Raw genomic sequence first — 22,951 nt, forward strand, 5'->3', positions numbered from 1 at the left:
CTTCTCCTCCTCCATGACAATGCAAGGGCTCACCTGAGAAGAGCTTAAAAAATTTCATTGTTCATTGAACTGCTCTTCCTCACCCACCCTACAACCCGGATCTCGCACCTTCTGACTTCCATCTATTTGGCCCAATGAAGGATGAATCCTGTGGGAAGCAATACTTGTGTGATGGGGAACTCATTGATGCAGCAAGATGTTGTCTTCACTGTTGACCAGAATAATGGCACCATGCAGGTGTACAGGCCCTCCCAGTAAACTGGCAAAAGACTGTCACATTGAACGGAGATTATGTTGAAAAATAGAGTTTTGTAACCAGAAGTGTGTGGAATAATATGGTGTATTGGAATCCTGAATAAAACCAACCCACTTTCAGAAAAAAATTTTACATTGTATATTGAACACCTCTCACAGGTAGCAAATGTATTTAAGCTCCGTATACAGTTTTATGCTTTTCAGCTATCGCCGTCATTGGAATTGATGACAAAAAGGAATATGCATCCAATCACAATATAATACCTATTTATATTACATTTTATACTTGGCAGATCGATTATAATTCAAACTGTGTATCACACTAGGAATTGCACTAATCTGTACTATAAAAGGAGATTCCAGTGTCAAAACCATATGTTCGTGTCAGGCAGCTGTTAATACACATCATGCAACTGTTGATGAAGTGCTTTACTGCGGACAGCCGGCACTGCACACAGCATGATGAGTCAAAATATGCTGCAGATGACACAGAGGTTGGCTGACTATCGGAAGACACTATTATTTGCAGACTTGATGGCTTTCCTGGTACATGAGCAGTATGCGAACCTTCCAGATCCTCCAAGATGTGATCTTAGGGCATGATATCTGCATTGTCATGTTTTCCTTGATTGGATCTAACTCATTCTTTTCATTATGAACGTAATTTCTGAGAGCTTTCCTGTCGTATGTATGCACCCTGAATGTAACTGGTACAGTCTGAGAAGCAATTGTTTTCTGTGAAAACTGGACACTTTCTTTGATGCCTCCTTTATTTCATTTGAATTTTAGTTGAGGATGTCTGTACCGGGTAGATGAGCCACTCTAATGGAAACAAGCACATACTTCCTCCTAAAATTGGTTGTAGCAAAGCACTGTACAGTCAAACCAATCTTTGGGTTGAGAACTAATTTATGTTTATGATTTTTATGAAGGATTTTTTTGTTCCTTATTTTGGTATATGTTTATTTGCCTTCAAATGAGTGAATATTTATTTATTTATTTTTTACAGTATTTCTGCCTTGCTCTGTATAGGAATATCGAGTAATGTGAACTAACTATTAATTAATACTTGTGGGGATATTGTGTGGTCATATAAATTAATGTGAATGAGAGATATTCAAAAGATACTAGATGTAACATATACTGCCCATAGTATATACACTGGTGTCCAGAATTAAAGCACTGGCATTCTATCTCTAATTCGGACATAATCATACGAACTGTCAACAAATGTCCCTTCGATCGTGTTTTGCAGGGAAGGTAGCATTCCAGTCAACTGACTATGACGCCAATGATGACATCAGGGCACCTATCAAATGGGGTATTGTTTGCCGGGTAGTACCACATCTACAGTCACTGTGTACACTTATCACAGATGTTGCAGTGTGGCACAGATAAGATGCTTACGAGACTGCTGTGGGTGTCCATAGGAAGAATGGAAGCAGGACAGTCACAAACTGATGTGGCCAGATGGATTAATGTGAATTGTTATGTTGTTTCTCGGATGTAGCGGCAGTTTATAGAGACCAAAACTGTATCCTGAAGACCAGGACAAGGGCCGACAATGTGTGACATCAGAAATAGAGGACCGTTAATTGGTTGTAAGGGCACGATGGTACCGCCTTAGTACTGCACTGCAACTGGCATCTGACCTCGCAGCCTCCCTGGATGTGTTGTATTGAGGCAAACAGTGTACAGAAGGCTTCAGCAGAGTGGCCTTTATTGCCACAAATCTGCTGTATGTGTACCTGCAATATATCTTCACAGAAGGGAACGTCTAGAGTGGAGTCATCAACATGCTACAAGGATGGTCAAACCGTGGGCTAATTTTTTGAGGAGGATCCCTTATTGTGTAAGCAGGGATCATGTTGACCACTCAAACAACTCTCAATGAAATTTTGCAGGTGAATTAGTAAGGTTTAACTGCTGTCGGGTATTGTGACGAGATCTTGGGACATCTGTGTGCGGTTATTGAGAGATACTGTGTGCCTAGACTTCATACTGATGGACGATAATGCTCGACCTCATAGAGCCTGGGTGCCTGATGTTTCCTCGGAAATGGAAGATACTGCATGGCCTGTTTGCTCTCCCAATTTGAATCCTATAGAGCATATCTAGAATGCACTAAGGGGACGGGGTGCACGTCAGCATCCACTAAGCACTCTCCCAGACCTGTGAGCAGCTGTTCAGAAAGAAATTGATGGCAACATTGACAGTGTGCCCTATCATTGTCAGGCCTGTATTGCTGCCAGAGGTGGTCACATCCCATACTGAGCTCATCAACTAGTTGTCAGATGTGTGTGCAAATCAGTTAAGTTGGAAAAGGCGAAGAACATTTTTGTCTACTGTTATGTGTGTTGTAGTCGTTTACATTCTGTATTCATTACATTGTTTTTACTTTTCTGTCACCTGTTTATACTATTTTTCAGCAAAATAGATGCAACCTTACAAAATTCCCATTTGTTGCTTTAATTTTGGACATCAGTTTATATAGAAATCATTTCCTGCATGAAGTTGGTTTCTTTTATTTGAAATAAACATTTTATTTCATTACTGGTAAGCTAATTTCATTCCCTTGGACATTATCAAGTGATATTACACAAAACAATAATGTAGAATCATACTAAGTATGGGCAGAACTATCACATATGTGAAGTTCTGTCTGACAGGTGTGCTTATACCAACTATGGTAGTACTACATTCTTGTTGAGGAAGCCATTACATGATGAACTGTTCACATTGGTGTGAAAATCATGAAATGTTGAAAGCATTTAACATATATATAATAGAGGGAAACATTCCATGTGGGAAAAATATATCTAAAAACAAAGATGATGTGACTTACCAAACGAAAGTGCTGGCAGGTCGATAGACACACAAACAAACACAAACATACACACAAAATTCAAGCTTTCGCAACAAACAGTTGCTTCATCAGGAAAGAGGGAAGGAGAGGGAAAGACGAAAGGATGTGGGTTTTAAAGGAGAGGGTAAGGAGTCATTCCAATCCCGGGAGCGGAAAGACTTACCTTAGGGGGGAAAAAAGGACAGGTATAGACTCGCGCACACACACACATATCCATCCGCACATACACAGTCTGTGTATGTGTATGTGCGGATGGATATGTGTGTGTGTGCGCGAGTCTATACCTGTCCTTTTTTCCCCCTAAGGTAAGTCTTTCCGCTCCCGGGATTGGAATGACTCCTTACCCTCTCCCTTAAAACCCACATCCTTTCGTCTTTCCCTCTCCTTCCCTCTTTCCTGATGAGGCAACAGTTTGTTGCGAAAGCTTGAATTTTGTGTGTATGTTTGTGTGTGTATCGACCTGCCAGCACTTTCGTTCGGTAAGTCACATCATCTGTGTTTTTTATATATATATAATGGCACTTTATAAATCTCAAAGAGGGAAAATTAGTTAACCACTAATTAAATTAAATTATGTGTTTCTTTCACTTGTAGTGTCATTTCTGATATGTTAAGAGAGCTCTTTTTGGCACTTTGTGCAGTTATTGTTACTGTCTTTAAAGTTTTCATTGAAAACTCTGGTCGTCTTTTTTTGGTTATACATATATTAAATTAAATGTAGGTGATAAATATTGTTTTCTTCATAGAGACTTGCTTTTATGGCATTTATGCTTTTGAATTTGTCAGTAATGGATTCATTGGTTTTCTGGACTATACAATCAATATATGTAGTAGTAGTAGTGGTGGTTGTGGTGGATTTTTTTTATTGTTACAGTTAATTGAATTTCCAAATCAAAACAGTTTATTAAATGTGATAATCGAAGGTCTTTGGTATTCATATGATCATGTGTAATATATACTATGGAGTAGCTTCATCATCAGTAGTCAGAATTTAGATTTTATTAAATTTTGTTTATTTTTGTAAAGACTGCAAGCAACCAGTTTTATTGTGCCTATGTTCAACATATGTGTTAGGAATGGATAATAATATGGAACATTCCATTATTTTTGTAAAGACTATTTATTTATGAACTGTGAATAATATTCACCATGTTTGTAGCAGTCCAGAAGTCACAAATGCTCCTAAATGATGCCAAATGAAAAGCACATTCTGAATGTGATACACACCTTATTAATTTCAGGTATGACATAAAACTACCTCATTCTGGTTGGTGTAGTGACATTTGTGTGCTGTTCATACTGCATTGTGTGGTACAAAGGACATGCTCTACACTCATATTCTAAATAGCTACAGTTTGAAAACCAGTATAGTAGAAGAAATACATCTAATTTTTTACCCACTACTGAAGGCCATTAAAATATGACATAAAGAGAACTGCTGTTAAATGAATGTGTATCAAGCAACCCTCTATTGCAGATTGGGGCTGTTAAATTATATGCTCACCACCTTGACCTCAGATCTTATTCAACTTAAAAGAAAAAGAAAACCATCTTCAGTCTTTTTAAACCTTTGTATGGTCTGCAGTGTTTCCCATAGGTGTAGAACCACCATTATAAAACAAAAACTGATGGATAAACAGAAATTTAAAGTCAAGTAGTATGAAATGGGAGATGGGGGAAACCTGGGACTGTATTACTAACATGGCAATCATTTTGCAAGCTACCATCTTTGATGCAACATGTTACTCACCATATAGCGGAGATGCTGAGTCGCGATAGGCACAACAAAAAGATTCACACAATTATAGCTTTTGGCCTTTAAGGCCTTTGTCAGCAGTCGACACACATACACACACGCGCACACACACACACTCCTGCAAATGCAACTTGCTCACACGTCTGCAGTCTCAGAGAGCTGAAACCACTGTGGTTTCATACACAGTCGCCTTCACGTGTTCTACAGAGAGAAATCTAATGGATTTAAATCTGGAGAATATGGTGGCCATTCCACTGGACCTCTGTTAACATCTATGACATAGCAATAGGGTAGCCCCATATTCCACACAAGACCATCACTTTTGATGCTCCGACTACCTTTGATGGATCCATCCTGTGCTGGTTGACACCTGACTATTATCTGTGATTTTCTTCAGTTACATCACCATTCACATAGAGATCATCTGTAAAAAGTATGTCACTGGGAGAGTGATGGTTTTTACTCAGCTGTCTCAATCCACTTGGGTTGTGTTAATGCCATCAGTTTTCACAGCGTCTTTAAGGGAGACACATCAATAATAACTCAGAACTGACTGAGACTACTTTCAAATGAAAGGCATAATGGTTTTTATTATTTAATTTTCTATTTAATGTCACATGACCCCTTTTTCATTTGAAAAATCAAGATTTGCAACCAACAAGGTGGCTTCCAAAATGGCTCAGGGATTTTTCACTCTCCCATCTCATACCACTTGATTTTTCAATTTTCGTTTATCCAGCAGTTTTTGTATTAGAAGGGTGGCTCCAAATGTACATACTACCCTGTATATGCCCGGTAGCCTGATACTCAACAACTTCCAATAAAAATCAACAATCAACATGCACTGATCTGCATGAATTTATCTTTTTGTATTGATTTCCTCTTGGTGCAGCCAGCTATCAACTTCCAGCTTGCTATGCCATTTTCTGTCAGTTGCACACATGCCTTGTAAGTGCACAATCATCATAGAGCTTTGTATTAACCATGTTACTCCACCTTTGTCCAGGGAGACATTTTGCTGCTTGACGGCAGGACAGCTACATTGTCTTTCTTAATGAAAGTTTATTAGTAATTGCTAAAGAATATGTTTGACAGTTCGTTGCATTAAAGGAGCATTTCCTCAACCCTGCTATAAAAAATCCAGATTTTGTGCACTCTCGTTAAAATCTGTATTTAGCTATCTATCATGAATATCCAACGAAGAGCATTATACAATTTAAAAATCCTCGTCAGATTGGTACCAATGTTGCTCCCCAAGTCATTGAGCCATCTACGTTCATTCATCTGGTAATTTGTTTCTCAGGAATACTCTGTGCTTATTTTTTTCTTTTTTTTTTCCTACCCAGTACAATGGCACCACCTTCCCACGACTCTTTTTCTCTCTCCAAACTATGTAAGTTGAATGAAGTTCACTCATAACAGATGATACAGTTTAGTCAGGGAGCTGATAAATAGGTGTGTGGCTCTCTGCCTTATACTAGGCTTTTCATTTGACGCCACTTTGGCGGAGTCAGACTGTTTCGCTGCATTTTTGGTAACGAAGTTTTTGTTTGATAACACATGGCTGAGTGTACCACAATCCGCCCTTTCTCTCCACAGTAAAATCAGTGGTGACTACCAGCAATGGAATTCCCAAGTCAGCAACCAACACTGCTACCAGTAGACCACAAAAGTATTCTGTAAGCAGACAAAAAATTTAAACATTACCCACAAATAAAAGTGGTGTATAAAACTTCTTCATTAGACATAGATTTTACTGCTGCTTTAAATAGTATAATCCCACTTCAAATAGGCTTCAGGGGCATTATTGTTTTGTTCATAGTTGTCTAACAGATAATTTCTTACATCAGGACAGCTGCACGGGGTAGCCGCGTGGTCTGATGCCTCTTGTCCCAGTCTGGGCGGCTACCCCCATCAGAGGTTCGAGTCCTCCCTCGGGCATGGGTGTGTGTGTTGTCCTTAGCTTAAGTTAGTTTAAGTTAGATTAAATAGTGTGTAAGCTTAGGGACCGATGACCTCATCAGTTTGGTCTCAAGACCTTACCACAAATTTCCAAAACTTTTTACATCAGAACTGTCATATTTAATTAATTAGTTAAACATCATATATGTATCATTATTAATGACAAATGATATGATGGAGAATGTATCAACAAAACAAAAGTTGCATACATACAGATTTTTGACATAATTGTGGGAACACCATAAACACAACATATTACCATGCGTAATGTGGTGTAGGAAACCAGTTGGCATTCAGAACAACCACACATCTATGAGTGGATAAATACAGGTCCTGTATATTTTCAAGGTTCTTGTAGAATGGTGGCAAGTTCAGGTAACATTGACTGGCTTGAACAAGGGCGTTGTCATCTTGGAACACAGCATCACCATTGAAGAACATACATTGTACCATGGGATATGCCTGATCACCCAAAATGGTCACATAATCCTTAGCAGTAATGTGACCTTGCCGAGTAACCACGGGGGCCCATGGAATCCAATGAACAGTCGTCAATGAACCCTGTGCCTGTTTCACTCTTGGGACCTAAACTCGGCCGGAAGCTGGAAACAGTGTGAAACAAGGGTTGTCTAACCAAATGACTTTCTTCCATTGCACCATAGTCCAGGTATTATGGCTTTTGCATGATGTTTTCCTGTTTCTGGTATTTGTGTCACTGATTAGTGGTTTTGTGTGAGTGTGACATTCAGTTCTGCAGTGATTTAGCAACTGTCTTCATCATAATTTTTGCCACAATCGTCTTCCATGACCGGTTGTCATGATCATCGAACACACGCTTTTGTATGCATTGTGACTTAGTGGGTGACATTTTTCTGCTTTCCCTGTAGGCCGTTTAAATATTCAATATGACTGTATGACTACAAACAATTTGCCTACGTTCGACTGCAATGAGCTATGACACAATGCATTCACAACTACACGGAACAACTGTTCTGACCGTGGCTGACTCTTGCAACATATTGAGGACATTGCACAGGTGTCGTTCGTAGTCAGAAAGAACAGCACAACCCACAGGCTAGGCTAGCATCTGCATTTATGTTCAAGCATGCATTTCTCATGGTGTTTTCACATTTTTATCCAACTCCAGTATCTCAAAATTATGTGGCTACATGCTGGCCTTTTACAGGTTTTCTGTAGACTACTTTTGTCTGTTGAGAAATTTATCCATAGCGTAGGAGGCTTTATTAAGGAGAAACAACTTAAATATGCATTCCAACATACTTCATCTGTCAATTAGCAAGTAAGTTAGTTACTTCCTTAATTAGTTATTTGCTCATCCACACATCTTTCATAATCTCTCTCTCTCTCTCTCTCTCTCTCTCTCTTTCTTTCTTTCAAACACACACACACACACACACACACACACACACACACACACAAAGCTTGATCAGGATTATCATTACTCACACATACAGCCTTTCCACTGGTATAAATTCCATTATTATAGCCCTACCTTTTCAACTGAGTCGGCATCCCAACACAATGGAGAGAATGTTAATCTCAAAAAGGTGAAAGGAGGTTAGCATTATCCTTCACAGTTCTTGTGCATACACTTTTCCAATAACACGCATTGCACTGTCCAAAGTATACTGAAGAATGACATATGTATTTTGGTATTAATTTGCATTGCATTTTATCATTCCACACTTTGTTTTACCTAAATAATCCTTTACATTTAGTATGTATTATTTAAGAAATATACTTTAACTCCTTTTTTACGTTACGTTTAATTAGCTCTTCAATCTCTTTGGTCAGTTTTTTGAACAGCTTGATACTCTGATATAATTTTTCATTTGTTTTGTAATATAAATTTAATTTAAAACTTCCTGGCAGATTAAACTGTGTCCTACACTGGGACTCGAACATGGGACCTTTGTATTTTGTGGACAAGTGCTCTACCGACTGAGCTGTCCGTGAACACACAACTCGCAACCCACCCTCACAGCTTTACTTTTGCAAATACCTCTAGATTATACATATCAAGTGGCTCTATCTATGATTATAGAGCAAGAGATAAATTTATTTCCAGAACCAGAACAAAGGTAGAATGCCCCCTTTCTCTCTCTCTCTCTCTCTCTCTCTCTCTCTCTCTCTCTCTCTCTCACACACACACACACACACACACACACACACACACACACACACACACACACACTTTTCTCCCCCCCCCCCCCCCCCCCCCCCCCTTTTATTTTTCAAAATTTAAATCTGACTCATTTGTGTGAAATTAGTTAACAACTTTCTCAATAATGTCATTTACTGTTTTTTAAAAAATGTGTCGTGTGTGTCTGCTTGGCTTGACAGCAACATAAGAGTATAAGCCTGCAACACAGTCAGGGTATGGAGTGATATTAAAGTATTTGCTTGCTTCTTGAATTGAGCTATTTGATCCTTCTTTTGTTATTGCATTTTGAAGGTGATTATAAAAAATACTTGAACAATGTATTTGTTACAAGTCACAACAAAGTCATTCAGTTAAGTTGTGATAGTATCTTGTGCACTGACTAGTTGTGTTCTCTCTCATTTCATAATATTTCATAAAGTTTTAATTCCATTATTAGTAACAAATAATTTCTCATGATATATTTATTTCTGGAACATTTTAATAAATGTTCTTAAAATAATAAATATTTTATATACAATTTATACAGTATCTTTATTAGTTCTGCCTTTCATGGAAATTTCTTTTTTCTTTTTGTATGGTATTTTAATATCTTTAGTTATCCATGTTTTATTTTTTATGGACTTTCTGGCTGACTTCTAGGGAAGCTAATTTCAAACATTGATACAAATTTTTCATGCAATATTAAAATTTCACATTAATTTCTGTCTGCATATATGCAATATCTCATTCCATCTCTTCTTATCTTATTTGTAAAATATTGCAGTGCATCTTAGAATCATTAATGAGCCTCATTGTTGTGTCTCAGGACTGTACGATGTGCTACATTTTTCATCCTCATTAATTGTGCCTTGGCATCCTGGCTAGATAGTATATTAACGATAGGATAAATATTTTTACCTATTAATTGTTACTGCACACTATAGTTGGAAAAGTCACCACTGAAATCGGATTGGATTTGTCAGAAAAATTTTAAGTCATCCATATTGAAATCTCCACAAACTATGAAATGAGTCTAGTGTTCTCTTAAATATGTGAAAGTTTCCTAATTCACGATGATCATTACAATTATTACCTGAGAAATACTCCTACAGTAACAACACGCAACCACATGCTTCTAGTTTCAAGCTACACGGTCACTGTTTATTTCAATATTTGTTACTATATGTTTATATTTTACATATGTTTGATGTTGCTTATGATGTAGAATCCTACACCTAGCTTTTCGTGTAGTAGCTGGCTTGCACATTGCAATGAATGCAGCATAGCAACAAACCCTTGTTCTTTCCTAATTACAGCAACTTTAATGTTGCGTCTATGTTTCTGATTCACCATACTTTGATTTAAATCTGTTTCAGAGAAGTCAGAATGGTTGCTAATTGGAATTTCAAATGTGATTTTCAGCTTTTTCTTCTTTTGCTTTTTATTTGTTGCTCTGTCCCAATTCCCATTCTCTCTCTCCTCTGCCAATTTAATTGAAAATAAGCTCTTTCTAATTCTATTAAAGGTCACAAATCTTTCATTCCTTGTCCAGCCTGCATAATCTGAAATTTCATGGAAGAGCCTCATCTGATACTTCATTAACTTCTCCACTAAGCTTACCCCAGTGAAAAAATAACAGACAATTTTCACATTTTCCCAGGCTTTATAACTTACTGCAACATCTGCTTTTATCATACATGACACTAATTTTATAATGTCAGGAAAACACCAACCTACATTTAAATTGCTGTTAAGAAAGAACTACTGAATACTAGACAAGAAACAGTACTATCGTACAGTGAGCTGCACAACAAAACTGCAACTGAATAACAGGTGACTATGTACACTGGAATGTAAATGCTGAAGATATTTCACCTTGCAAAAAAATGAAACAAATGAGAACTAACTAGCAAATTGTTTGTAGCTAAAGTATTAAATACACAATTTGACAAAGTGTGAAACAAATATTGAAATTTATCAAAAAATAAAAAATAGCAAACAGTTGCTACTGACATCTCATATGGGAGCTGAACTGAGACAAACATACAAAAATAATACCGAGAGTGTAAATGATCTACTTATACTTATTAAGATAATTGCGGAAAAATATAGACCAGGTGCGAAGGAGACTGCATAGAAGATCCTTTTGTGACATGTTCTTAAGTAATGTTACTTTGTTTGAGATACTTGCCAGCTGTTAAATGATGCAGTCAAAGTAATTCAGAGATATTCTGCTAGATTTTATAACTAGCAGTTTGTCAGCACAAGATAGTCGCCAAGAGTCTCTGTAATCTTGCTTGGGATTCTTTGAAAACATTTTTCACAAAATGTAGAAGAACCATAGAAACAAGATAAAGTTTAGGTACATATGGAGGCATAAAAATATTAAATTTTTTCTCCACACTCCATTCGAGCTGAAAGAGGAAAGCAAGGGACAAATAACAGTACAAAATATCCTCTATCGTGCATTTTGCAGCGATTTGCTGGGTATTGATGTAGATGTTTGATGCAGCGGCACTAAGTGTCTTGTTTTGTTCTGTTTGCATGATGAGTAAAAAGTTAATAAATGTTGATAGTGACTTGTTGTTACAAGCTGAAGAAAACTTGGATACATAAATTTTCTTGATTGGTAATTTTAGGCGACAATTTGAATAGAAATTATGATATTACTTTATAAAATAGAATATGCAATTTTTATTCTTTTAGTAGTGGAGAAATCGATTTCCCATATGTGACAAACAGTTGTCTTCCATCATCACACTGTATTTGTAACTAAATTATTTTACACTGTTTAGAAAGGAGGATATATGACTCCAGCAGAAGTAGCCCCTGGTTACAAAACCTAGCAGCTTTTTGTCATTCTACATCTACATCTATGCTCTATGAGCCACCTATTGATACATGGTGGGGGATACTTTTGGTACCACTATGAATTCCTCCCTCCCCTGTTCCATTTGCAAATTGTATGTGGGAGTAAATAATGTGTTGGTTCTTAGAACATATGATCTTACATTTACAATAGTAAACCTCACCATGATGCTCAGTGTATCTCTTATAGTGTCTTCCATTGGATTTTGTTGAGCCTATCCATAATGCTCGTACACTTCCTAAATGATCATGAAATGTGCTGCTCTTCATTGGGTCTTTCCTATCTCTCTTATTATTCCATTGTGGTAAGATATTCAGACTGAAGAGCAATATTGAGGAATCAATCAAACAAATGCTTTTGAGCCACTTGTTTTGTTAATGAATTACATTCCTATAATACTTTCCAGTGAGTCTCAGCCTAGCATCTGTTTTTCCTACAGTTAGTTTTATGTGGACATTCCATTTCAGATGTACAGTTGTTACTATCCCAGCAATTTATTACCAGTACCAAAATGAAATAGTAAAGTGTGTCTTTACCTGTTTATGCACAATATGTTGTACATTTATTTCTGTTCAGGGTCAACAGCCAAGCCAGTTGTCAATCCTCTACTAGTCTTCCTGCGTTTTGCTACAGTCTTCTGTTATTGAAACCTCCCTATAGACAACAGCATCATCTGTAAACAGCTTCACAAAGCTTCTGACATTATCCAGTAGATCATTTATTATATGTATTGTGAACTCTAATGGCCCTATAGCACTTCCTTTGGGTACTTCTAAAATCATCGTTACATATGTCAGTTTAGTCCTGTTAAGAACCTAACTGATTTATGTGCTAGGAAGTCGCATGTGTGGTTGGATACTCATTAAGCTCATATTTTGCTCACTAAATGACAGTGCAAAACTGTATTGAATTTCTGTTTATTTCCATTTGCTGCCACTTGGTGAGTAGGTTTTCTCTAACCATGTTGTAAGTTTTTTCATATATGATTAAGATAAAGATAAATATTGATTTCAGTCTCTCATCATTGCTAGGCAACTGTTATAGATTAAATTATTTTGTCTTTTAGTCCATATTGTCCATCTTCATAAGATCTTGGATTTAATGTTCTGATGTAATTGAGTTATTCAGAAAGAAATGAACTGGAGACTGTAAAATGAAAACTGTTGAAGGGATCGTAATGCCATTGCCTGCAGAAGAAGGTATGTTCACTATAAGAGTAAGGTGGCTCCTAACACTCTGCTAGGGACATGGGCGCACGCCCACATGTGGACGGAGTGGGCATGTGCATGTGTCAACAGGTGTGACAGAGCAAGCACATGCATGTGTTGGCTATGCTGAAAACAGAAATGTAGGCTTTAAAAGAAGAGCATTGGGGGAGGGGTAGTGTGTTTCCTTACAGTGAAAGGGGTGCAGAGAATGAAAATTCCTCAAAGAATGGCACAACTGTATGGAGGCCACTGAATGTCCATTGCAAGTCCAGTGCTCAATCTGACCTCCAGGACAATGGCTGCCACTATAACTAACTGGTCTGCAATAGTGAGGGTATCCACCTGCTGGACAATGGTATCAGTAATGCGGTGTGGCATTCAAGATCATATGTAATCAGCTAATGATGTGTTCTTCCTTGAATCACTTGTGCCACACCTTGACCATTGCAACGAACTTGCAGTGATGTTACATGTAGATTCCATACATTACTTCTCAAGAATCTGAAGTCCTTGTGATGTTATCTACAGATCACTGATGTAGTGCTTTCATTATTGTATTTTTTATATAGATTTCAGTACTTTTGTATTGTGAAATAGTTTATAATTTTCTTAGATTAACTTTGAGAAACTACTTCTCACTCACATTTTTCCTGATTAATCTTTCACCTTCTTCCATTAAGGGCTTGTCTTTCTGTAATCTTTAACGTATTGCCATTTCCTCTGCCAAAATCATGGTTCAGTTCTTGAGGTCAGTGAGAAGGAGAGGGCAGTGGGGTAGGGGTGGGGATAGCAAAGTGCTGCTTGTTGGACCATTCGCAAGGGACAGGGTAGGGCAGCTGGGTGCAGTTGGAAGTTTTGGGGAGGGGGAGGGGGGGAGGTAGCGGGAGATGTGGTAGCAGATAAGTGGTGGAGGGTGGAAAAAAGACTTGTGGGTGCGTTAGGTAGAATAGAAAGCTGTGTGATGCTGGAATGGGAGCAAGGAAGGGGATAGGTGGATGAAGGATAGGAACTAATGACTGTTGAGGTCAGGGTGTTATGGGAATGTAAGATACATTACAAGGACAATTCCCACCTGTCCAATTCAGAAAAGCTGGTGTTGGTAGGCAATATCCAGATGTCACAGACTGGAGTAGAGATGAATGGGGTACTGTATAGGTTTGGTGGGTGGTGGAATGCCGTTGTGGGAGGGGTGGGAAGGATAGTGGGTAGGATATTCCTCATTTCAGGGCATGACAAGAGACAGTCGAAACCCTGGTGAAAAAAGTGATTTAGTTACTCCAGTCCTGGGTGGTACCGAGTCATCAGGGGAGTGTTCCTTTGCGGCTGGTGAAACTCTGGGAGGTGGTAAATGACTGAAGAGACAGATTCTGGGAGATTTGTTTCTGTACAGTGTTGGGAAGGTAATTTCGTCTGTGAAGGCTTGGGCAAGACCCTTGGTATATTTTGAGAGGGATTGCTCATCACTACAGATGGTCAGCTAGGCTGTGCGGAAAAGGTGGCAGAAGTCGAAATGAAGGTACTGCTGACGGTTGGTAGGTTTAATATGGACAGTGGTACTCATGTAACTGTCTTTGAGTTGGGTGTCAACATTGAATAAGGTGGCTTATTGGGTTGAAGAGGACCAGGTAAAGCAAATGGGAGAAAAGGTGTTAAAGTTTTGGAGGAATTTGGATAAGGTTCAGATCATGAAGATGTCATCAGGGTTTGGGATTCTGGGTGGTTAGGATGGAATTCCTTTAGACAGTCTATGAATAGGTTGGCATTGGATGGTGGCAAGTGGGTGGCCATTTCTGTCCTGTGGATTTGCTTGTAGATGATGCATTCGAAGGTGGAGTAATTGTGGGTAAGGTCATGATGACTAGGAAGGAGGTTGTAGGTTTGAAATCATCTGGGCGGTGGTAGTTTTCACGAGTGGCAAAGCCATGGGCATTAGGGATGTTAGTGTAGAGGGAGGTGGCATCAATAGTGCGAGGCACTGAGTGGTAGAGGAACTTGAATTATGGGAACTCAGTGGAGGAAATGGTCAGTGTCTTTTCTATAGGAGGAGAGGTTATGAGAATTTCTCCCCTGCTTACATTGGTTGAATTATTCCTACATTATCCATTGGTTGGCTATACTATCAATTCTGTAAAACTTGATATGGAATGGAGAAACTTGTGATCCACACACTCAAATGCCTTAGGCTGCGGGACATACCAACAGCTGCTATTTTTTTTATTTAATGAAAGTAAAATTTTGTTTGTTTTGCACTGCTCAAAACAGATCCAGCATTACGTGAACATAACATCATCAGGGTGATGACTTTGTGTCATCAACAGATTTCCATGAGACTTCCATGTTTTTCCAGGATGAAATGCCAAATTTACTTGAATCAGTTTTTGTTGTTGGTAAGAGGATTTTTTTATGGCTGCAATTGATGCTTTTTGAGTTTTCACATCACTTATTCCCATTTCACTTAGAAATTACAATTTTTTAAACAGTTCTGTACATTGTAAGTTCTTGCTACCCCTGGAAATTCTTTCATTACCATCGTCCATCTCTTTCCATGCCAGGCCAAGTAGTTGTGCAATAACCTCAGGTGTATGAGAAATTCTCACTGGTGCATGTGTTGAGACACGTCTCCACCCTGATCGTAAAAGCATGAAATTCTGTCCAATACTCACATGTGTAAATGAAGTATTAGACCATTACAACAGTGTAGAGCTACACAACCCATTTGGAAATCCAGAAAAAATGTGATACAAGGAATGTAACATTACCTCTATTTTACGTATTTCAGCTTTTGGATAGATCACCAGGAAATCCTACACAAGAAGTTACTCAAGAATCAGCAGAGAGGGATATTGACAAAGAAATGGAACATCCAGTCAGCTCTGTTCCTGTATGGGAACCAGTTGGCACTGATCAGGTTGATTTTTTGTCATTTAATTGTAATTTGTACAGTTGTGGCAAATGTTGCATGTTTGGCAAGCTTCACATGCTTTATTCTTATTCATTATTACAGGCTTCCATTTCATCTGTTGCTAGTACATCGCAGCTGGGTATGATATCTAGAGATGTTTACGACACAGTTAAAGGTACACGAAATATGAAGAGTAATAAACCTCCATGGAAATAGCACCATTATATTATGGTAAGACATTATGTAGCTTAAGTTTGAACTTTGTAATTTGGCATAAAAATTACTTAACTAATCTAAATTCAGATTTCTCACTTGTTTACAAGAGCTTCGAAATCTGCGTAAACTGTTGGAAGGAGAATGTTAATTTGTCTAACACTAAAATTCTGTAACACTGAAGAATGGACAGAAGATTTACAAAATCGATCAGAACCAAGTGATTATGATACAGGTGGAAGTTGCATTCCCCACCATCCATTTACTATTTGTGGTCTGTAAACAGTACTGGAGGAGGAGTTCAGAAAACACTGAATGAAGACTATTTTCAGAAAAAAGTATGTCAGAAATTGTCTGACCATTCCACAATATTCCTTTCCATGGAATTAATGGACTGTGAAGTCTGCCGGAGGGAACCAAACAGTCCCTCTGAACTTTCAGTTGCCATACGTGAGCAGCAAGGAAAATTAGGCAGAGAAAAAGTCAGACATAACTGATAAAATGCCCCAGATTTTGCAGTTGTAACTTATTCAGGGCAAGTTAAGAAACCATACCATTCACTTTGGGGAGACACTGGACCATTGTCTCAAAGGGACTCCTCTTAAATGTACTGGTGTACCATTGTGAAGAGGCTATGGTCTGTACCAAAAGGATGACATTAATAGGGAGACAGCTAAAAGTAGTATAGCCAGCTTAATTAAAGAAATTTGCTCTCCTTATCTCTCCCCTTCATGATCAATACACAGGCAGCCTCTGAAGTAGTGTGAGTCTGTATGTATTGTGATTATATATCTGCTAATGATACTGCAGGCAAAGAGCTCTTCCATCTTCCTCAGTGAGGATTTAAATGTGCATAATGTGCTATTGAATTTTGTTATCAGCCACCACTCCTCCCCCCCCCCTTTCGCCCCCCCCTGCCCCCCCCCCCCCCCCCCCCCCCCATACCTGGTTGATAGAGAAATGCTGTTCAGTGGCAGTTAAAAGGCTCTTCAAAAATAAAGTACTAGCTAATTGTAGAGGACCTTTGAAGCCTTTCAGGTCACAAGGACCATGCTCCAGTGAGTTTTGAAACTATCAAAGCGAGCAAGAACTGGCCATTGCGAGTATCTCTGAGCATTCCAGATATTCAACTAGCTCAGCATGAGTATAGGAAGCCACTGAAAAACACAGTAGGTTAGGTCTAGCAGTGGACCTGAAGTAGGGTCTCTAAACACTACCTGGAGATTTTTTAAATGTTATAATCTTCAGATATATGTAGTTTTGCAGTAATACAATACAGCTACAGATGTCTGAAGATGGTGTCATTTTAAACATTTCTATTGACTGCAGTGCAAGGATCCTATGAAACGTCTGGTGACATCGACCATACAGTGATGGAGCATTTTGTGAAGATTATTGCTGCATGAATCTGGCACTTCATTTGCATTAACTAATTTTTGGTAGGAGTAGGCTGAACAGCAGGTCATTTAATGACAATTTTTTTCAAAGTGGGAGTTACATTTGGAGTCACGAACGATGGCAGTCAAGTTTAAGCTTGTTCTGTGCTTCTACGCCATATGTTCTCCAACACCCACTGAGCATTCTATGATGTTCTGATGTGAATGTCTTGATCATTGCTTGCTATAAATGTGATCGTAGCAAGTTATTTAGTGAATTTTTATTCCATTTGTTGCAATTTATCATGGTTGATGCTGGTGGCAAGCAACAAATTCTCTCTCCAAGCTTCAAATTCAGAGCACGCGTATGTGCTTACCGCAGCTGTCACTTGCAACCGGCAACAATTCAATCTCTGTCCATGTCTCGAACTGTAGATTTGGTTCTGTGTGATGTTCGTGATACTACATCTTATCATGGCTGAATAATTAACAAAACACTTAGGCAACTTGATGGTGTGCCAACAAAAATCCTTCTAAAACTTTTTGCATAATGTATGGCTGGTAGACAATATCCAAACTCTTGGAGAGAGACAATTTTGTTCACCTTCCTCCAAGTGGAGGAGAATCAAATGTTCCTCATACTTTGCTGTTTAGCTTGTGCAGGATATACGTTGGAGTGAATGGTAAATCATCACCTAACCTGGATTCTAGAGACCAATTAAGCTGGTTTGAGCATTCTTTTGTTAGATATTGTCTCACCAACAGCAACCTGATCTTGGTGGAGCCAGCTGCACAGTAGGCCTTCATACAAAGGCTGCATAGAACAGGCATACTTTTTATATCAAAAGTGCTTTCAGTACTACCTGGAGGCACAATATATTTTTGAGGTTTCATTAATGGTACACCTGTGGTCTTCTACCTGTATTCTTTACATCCTTTCTACCATAGAAGTGTTTTTAGCTGTTGGTTTGACAAGGTTTTGTCTGACAAACAGAAGACTTCCCTTAAAGAAGTATCTTAAGCATAATAGTTTTTACTATTGCCACTAATAACTTGAAATCCACATTGAGGAGTCCATTCCAATGCTCATTCATTGACATTTTTCCAATTTTTTGTTCTTGTTTCAAAACTGCTGTAGCAACACAGTAGTGACAACTCATGAAAGGATATAGTAGGGTTAGAAGGATGGGATTCCACAAGATTTGATTATGTTTATGAGCCTCATATTTGATATGAAGCTTCCAATATTAAATTTCATGAAATTTTAAGTGAGTATGTAACTACATGGTAACATCCAGAGATGGCTCCACTAATCTCAGTAGGAAAGAGTGATAGTGACTAGCAGTTGCTGCTATTTTTCTCTTGATTACAGTAGTTGTTATCCTGGGCACTAGCCAGAGGGTTGACCTATATAGGTCCACTTTACCCTTTCCAACTCCAGTGTAGAGTTCCAAATAGAATCACAGGAAGGGCTCGGATCATCTTTGCCAACCAAACTTGTATTTAGCCTCATCAAACAGGCTGACATGTCAGTTCACTATAAGTTGGAAGAAATCTTCAATGTGCAATTTTTTTTATGTTACTAGCAAATATAAAAATTATTAATAACATATACATAGAAACTATATGCATGTGTCTGAACATCACCTGCTTGATGGCAAAGATACAGATCTCATACTATCTTGAAAGTGAACTGTAGACAGTACATGCTGTTATCTATTACATGGTGACAGCATTATTATTTTTGGGGATTAAGGAAAACAGTTTTTCAATATTTTTGAGTGTCATTTTTTAAGAAATTGTGCTTAATTCTCCGCCCCTTCTCTTTCATGAAACTAATATAAGTACTCCCACTCCCTGCCTCTTCCCAGCTTAGATCATGGGTAAGCTCTTGCCAAAACATATAAACATTCCAATGACAGTGTTGAAATTTTTAGTTTCTTGGGTTGGATTTACTGAGGAATCTGGTCAGCTGGAATTACAAATAGCAGCATTACTCCATCTAGAACATTCGTTCTCCCATTTGTGAACAGCCTGATCCAAATACAAAACTTCCCTATTGCTTAATGCTTTGTAGTCACAAATTGACCATTCTGATGACTCAGTACAAATATAAACATTTCTGGCATGACTACAAATGACACCTGCTGTGGCACAAGGAGCTGCTGGGAATGTATAGACATGTACTTCATTGCAGAGATGTGCATTTTTTGAAAAGAAACTGGAGTGGACCTTATTCAACTTAATATTAGGAACACAAAAAAATTATATTGTTGCTATGCCACATTTCAGGAAATTATATTTGTGTTTTATGCCTGATAAGTTTTGACGAATGTGTGTCAGTATTTTGTACAGTAAAATGTTATTGAAATAAACCAATGGAATGAAGTGACCAAGTATTTAGTACAGAAAAATTATCTGTGTAAAATGGCGACATACTGAGCATGACTATTGTTGTTTATGAAGAGGATAAAAATGACTGACAATGGTATTCAGTCTCTTTGTGGAAGTAATCTTACAACAAAACCAGTCTGAATTGTGGATGGCTTACAAATATGATCTAGTATAATTACATGACAGAAATTGTATGGCACTTATAAAAAAGTAAATAATGTTTAGTGTAAGATAACTGTGTCAATTGAAGAAGCTGTCATGTTGTGTAATCACATAGAGGATTTACTCGTGATTACAGGGTATTATAATGAAAAAAAAAAAAAACCATGTAATACAAATTTTGAAAGAAAAAATATGTCAAGAGTGCGAACTGTGATTTACGATTGAAAGCATATAGAAAGACTGTGAAGAAGAAGAAGAAGAAGAAGCAGGAGGAGGAGGAGGAGGAGGAGGTGGTGGTGGTGGTGGTGGTGGTGGTGGTGGTGGATGAGGAGGGGGGGGGGGGGGGGGTGTTTGCAGGTGCTTTGCAGAAAATGTTAAGATATAAAGTTCCTTTTTTTTAAATGCTGGTCAAAGTATTTATGAATGTGAATTTACACAAATACACGCAGAAGAATATGACAGTGTAACATACTAAGGAAAAGTCATTAAATGAAAGGCACATTTCAATCTTAAAAGTTCAAAATGCAAGTTGCATTTAAAGTGCTATCGTCTCATTAATATATATGTTTGTGAATTATTAATGCAAGATCAGAGATATGGTTAAATCAATAGACTACATTGTATTTAAAAAGACTTCTTTATAATTTAAAAAAACTTGCATTTTATCACTTGGGAAAAGATAGCAATATCGAAATGAATACATGCCTCTAACTGCATTTAATTGTGACATCAATATACTCGGTAACAACATTTGCCAATATTCTTGATTATTTCAGTATACACCAGAATTCAATTTTGAATGTTTATGTACATAGAGCCATTTTCCATTGTAAGCCCTTTTGGGAGTCTGTAACTGAAACCTAGAATTTCTATACAAAATTCATTGTAACTTTTGAATATCAAGATCATATAAAATGTCTACAATATAATTTAGTTAATGTGTAGAGATCTAAATGATTAATGGAAAATCTCATATAAGATGTGAAACAAATACTAACAAAGAGATAAAGGGGCTGGCCAGTACTTACCTCAGCTCAGTACAGCCGATAGATACACATAAAACAGAACTGAAAATTTACATTCCTAGCTTTCGGAACTTTGTTCCTTCATCAGGGAGGAGAGAGGGGGAAAAAGGGAAGAAGGGAAAGTGGATTCAGTTACTCACAACCCAGGTTATGAAGCAACAGGGAAAGGTAAACAGGGAGGGTAGCAAGGATGGAGGCATGGTTGTCAGAGGGAAGCCAAAGATATTCTGCTGTAAGTACTGTGCCAGCTTCAAACCAAAGAGGATGCATACAGAAGTAAAGAGGTATATAGTATAAAGATAAACACAACTATGTAGGATGAAAAGATGCGTGAATGGCTAAAGAGGAAAGGGAAAGAGGAGAAGACTGAATGGGAGTGAGGTTGTTTAACGTAGGTTCAGTCCAGGGGGATGGCGGGATGAAAGGATGTGTTGGAGTGCAAGTTCCCATCTCCGCAGTTCAGAGGGACTGGTGTTGGGTGGGAGAAGCCAAATGGCACATACGGTGTAGCAGGTTCCTAGGTCCCTAGAATTATGCTGGAGGGCATGCTCCGCTACTGGGTATTGGGCATCTCCTAGGCGGACAGTTCGTCTGTGTCCGTTCATGCGCTCAGCCAGTTTGGTTGTTGTCATGCCGATGTAAAAGGCTGTGCAGTGCAGGCATGTCAGTTGATAAATGACATGTGTAGTTTCACACGTAGCCCTGCCTTGAATTGTGTATGTTTTACCAGTAGCAGGGCTGGAGTAGGTGGTTGTGGTGGGATGCATGGGGCAGGTTTTGCAGCGGGGTCGGTTACAGGGGTAGGAACCACTGGGTAGAGAAGGTAGTCTGGGAATATTGTAGGGTTTAACAAGGATGTTACGGAGGTTAGGGGGGCGACGAAAGGCAACTCTGGGTGGTGTGGGGAGAATTTTGTCAAGGGATGATCTCATTTCAGGGGTTGACTTGAGAAAGTCATATCCCTGGCGGAGTAATTTGTTGATGTTTTCGAGGCCAGGATAATATTGGGTGACAAGGGGGATGCTTCTGTGTGGTCTGGGGGTAGGAACATTGTTGTTGGACGGGGAGGAATGTATTGCTCGGGAAATCTGTTTGTGGACAAGGTCTGCAGGATAGTTGCGGGAGAGGAAAGCACTGGTCAGGTTATTGGTGTAATTGTTGAGGGATTCGTCACTGGAGCAGATACGTTTGCCACGAATACCTAGACTGTAGGGAAGGGAGCGTTTGATGTGGAAAGGATGGCAGCTATCAACATGAAGGTACTGTTGTTTGTTTGTGGGTTTGATATGGACAGAGGTGTGGATGTGAGCTTCAACAAGATGAAGGTCAACATCCAACACTCCTTAATTTCCTCCATAACCTAAACTCCTTTTCGAATCTGAATTTCACCTGGTCCTTCTCCAAAACCCAAGCCACCTTCCTGGATGTTGACCTTCATCTTGTTGAAGCTCACATCCACACGTCTGTCCATATCAAACCCACAAACAAACAACAGTACCTTCACTTTGATAGCTGCCATCCTTTCCACATCAAACGCTCCCTTCCCTACAGCCTAGATATTCGTGGTAAACGTATCTGCTCCAGTGACGAATCCCTCAACAACTACACCAATAACCCGACCAGTGCTTTCCTCTCCCGCAACTATCCTGCAGACCTTGTCCACAAACAGATTTCCCGAGCAATACATTCCTCCCCGTCCAACAACAATGTTCCTACCCCCAGACCACACAGAAGCATCCCCCTTGTCACCCAATATTATCCTGGCCTCGAAAACATCAACAAATTACTCCGCCAGGGAT

General features: G+C 38.6%; 1 protein-coding gene across 2 annotated transcripts in view; it reads left to right on the top strand.

The window, feature by feature from the left end:
- LOC124612477 overlaps window positions 1–22,951 on the top strand; it is a 230,798-nt gene that overhangs the window by 201,733 nt on the left and 6,114 nt on the right. For both annotated transcript variants that reach the window (XM_047140715.1, XM_047140722.1), the window contains exons 12-13: window positions 15,860–15,988; window positions 16,085–16,213. In XM_047140715.1, the coding sequence (XP_046996671.1) occupies window positions 15,860–15,988; window positions 16,085–16,198 (243 nt within the window). In that variant the 3' untranslated portion in view covers window positions 16,199–16,213. The remainder of the gene's footprint in view (window positions 1–15,859; window positions 15,989–16,084; window positions 16,214–22,951) is intronic.

Source organism: Schistocerca americana, chromosome 1, assembly GCF_021461395.2.
Source record: "Schistocerca americana isolate TAMUIC-IGC-003095 chromosome 1, iqSchAmer2.1, whole genome shotgun sequence".
Taxonomy (NCBI): domain Eukaryota; kingdom Metazoa; phylum Arthropoda; class Insecta; order Orthoptera; family Acrididae; genus Schistocerca; species Schistocerca americana.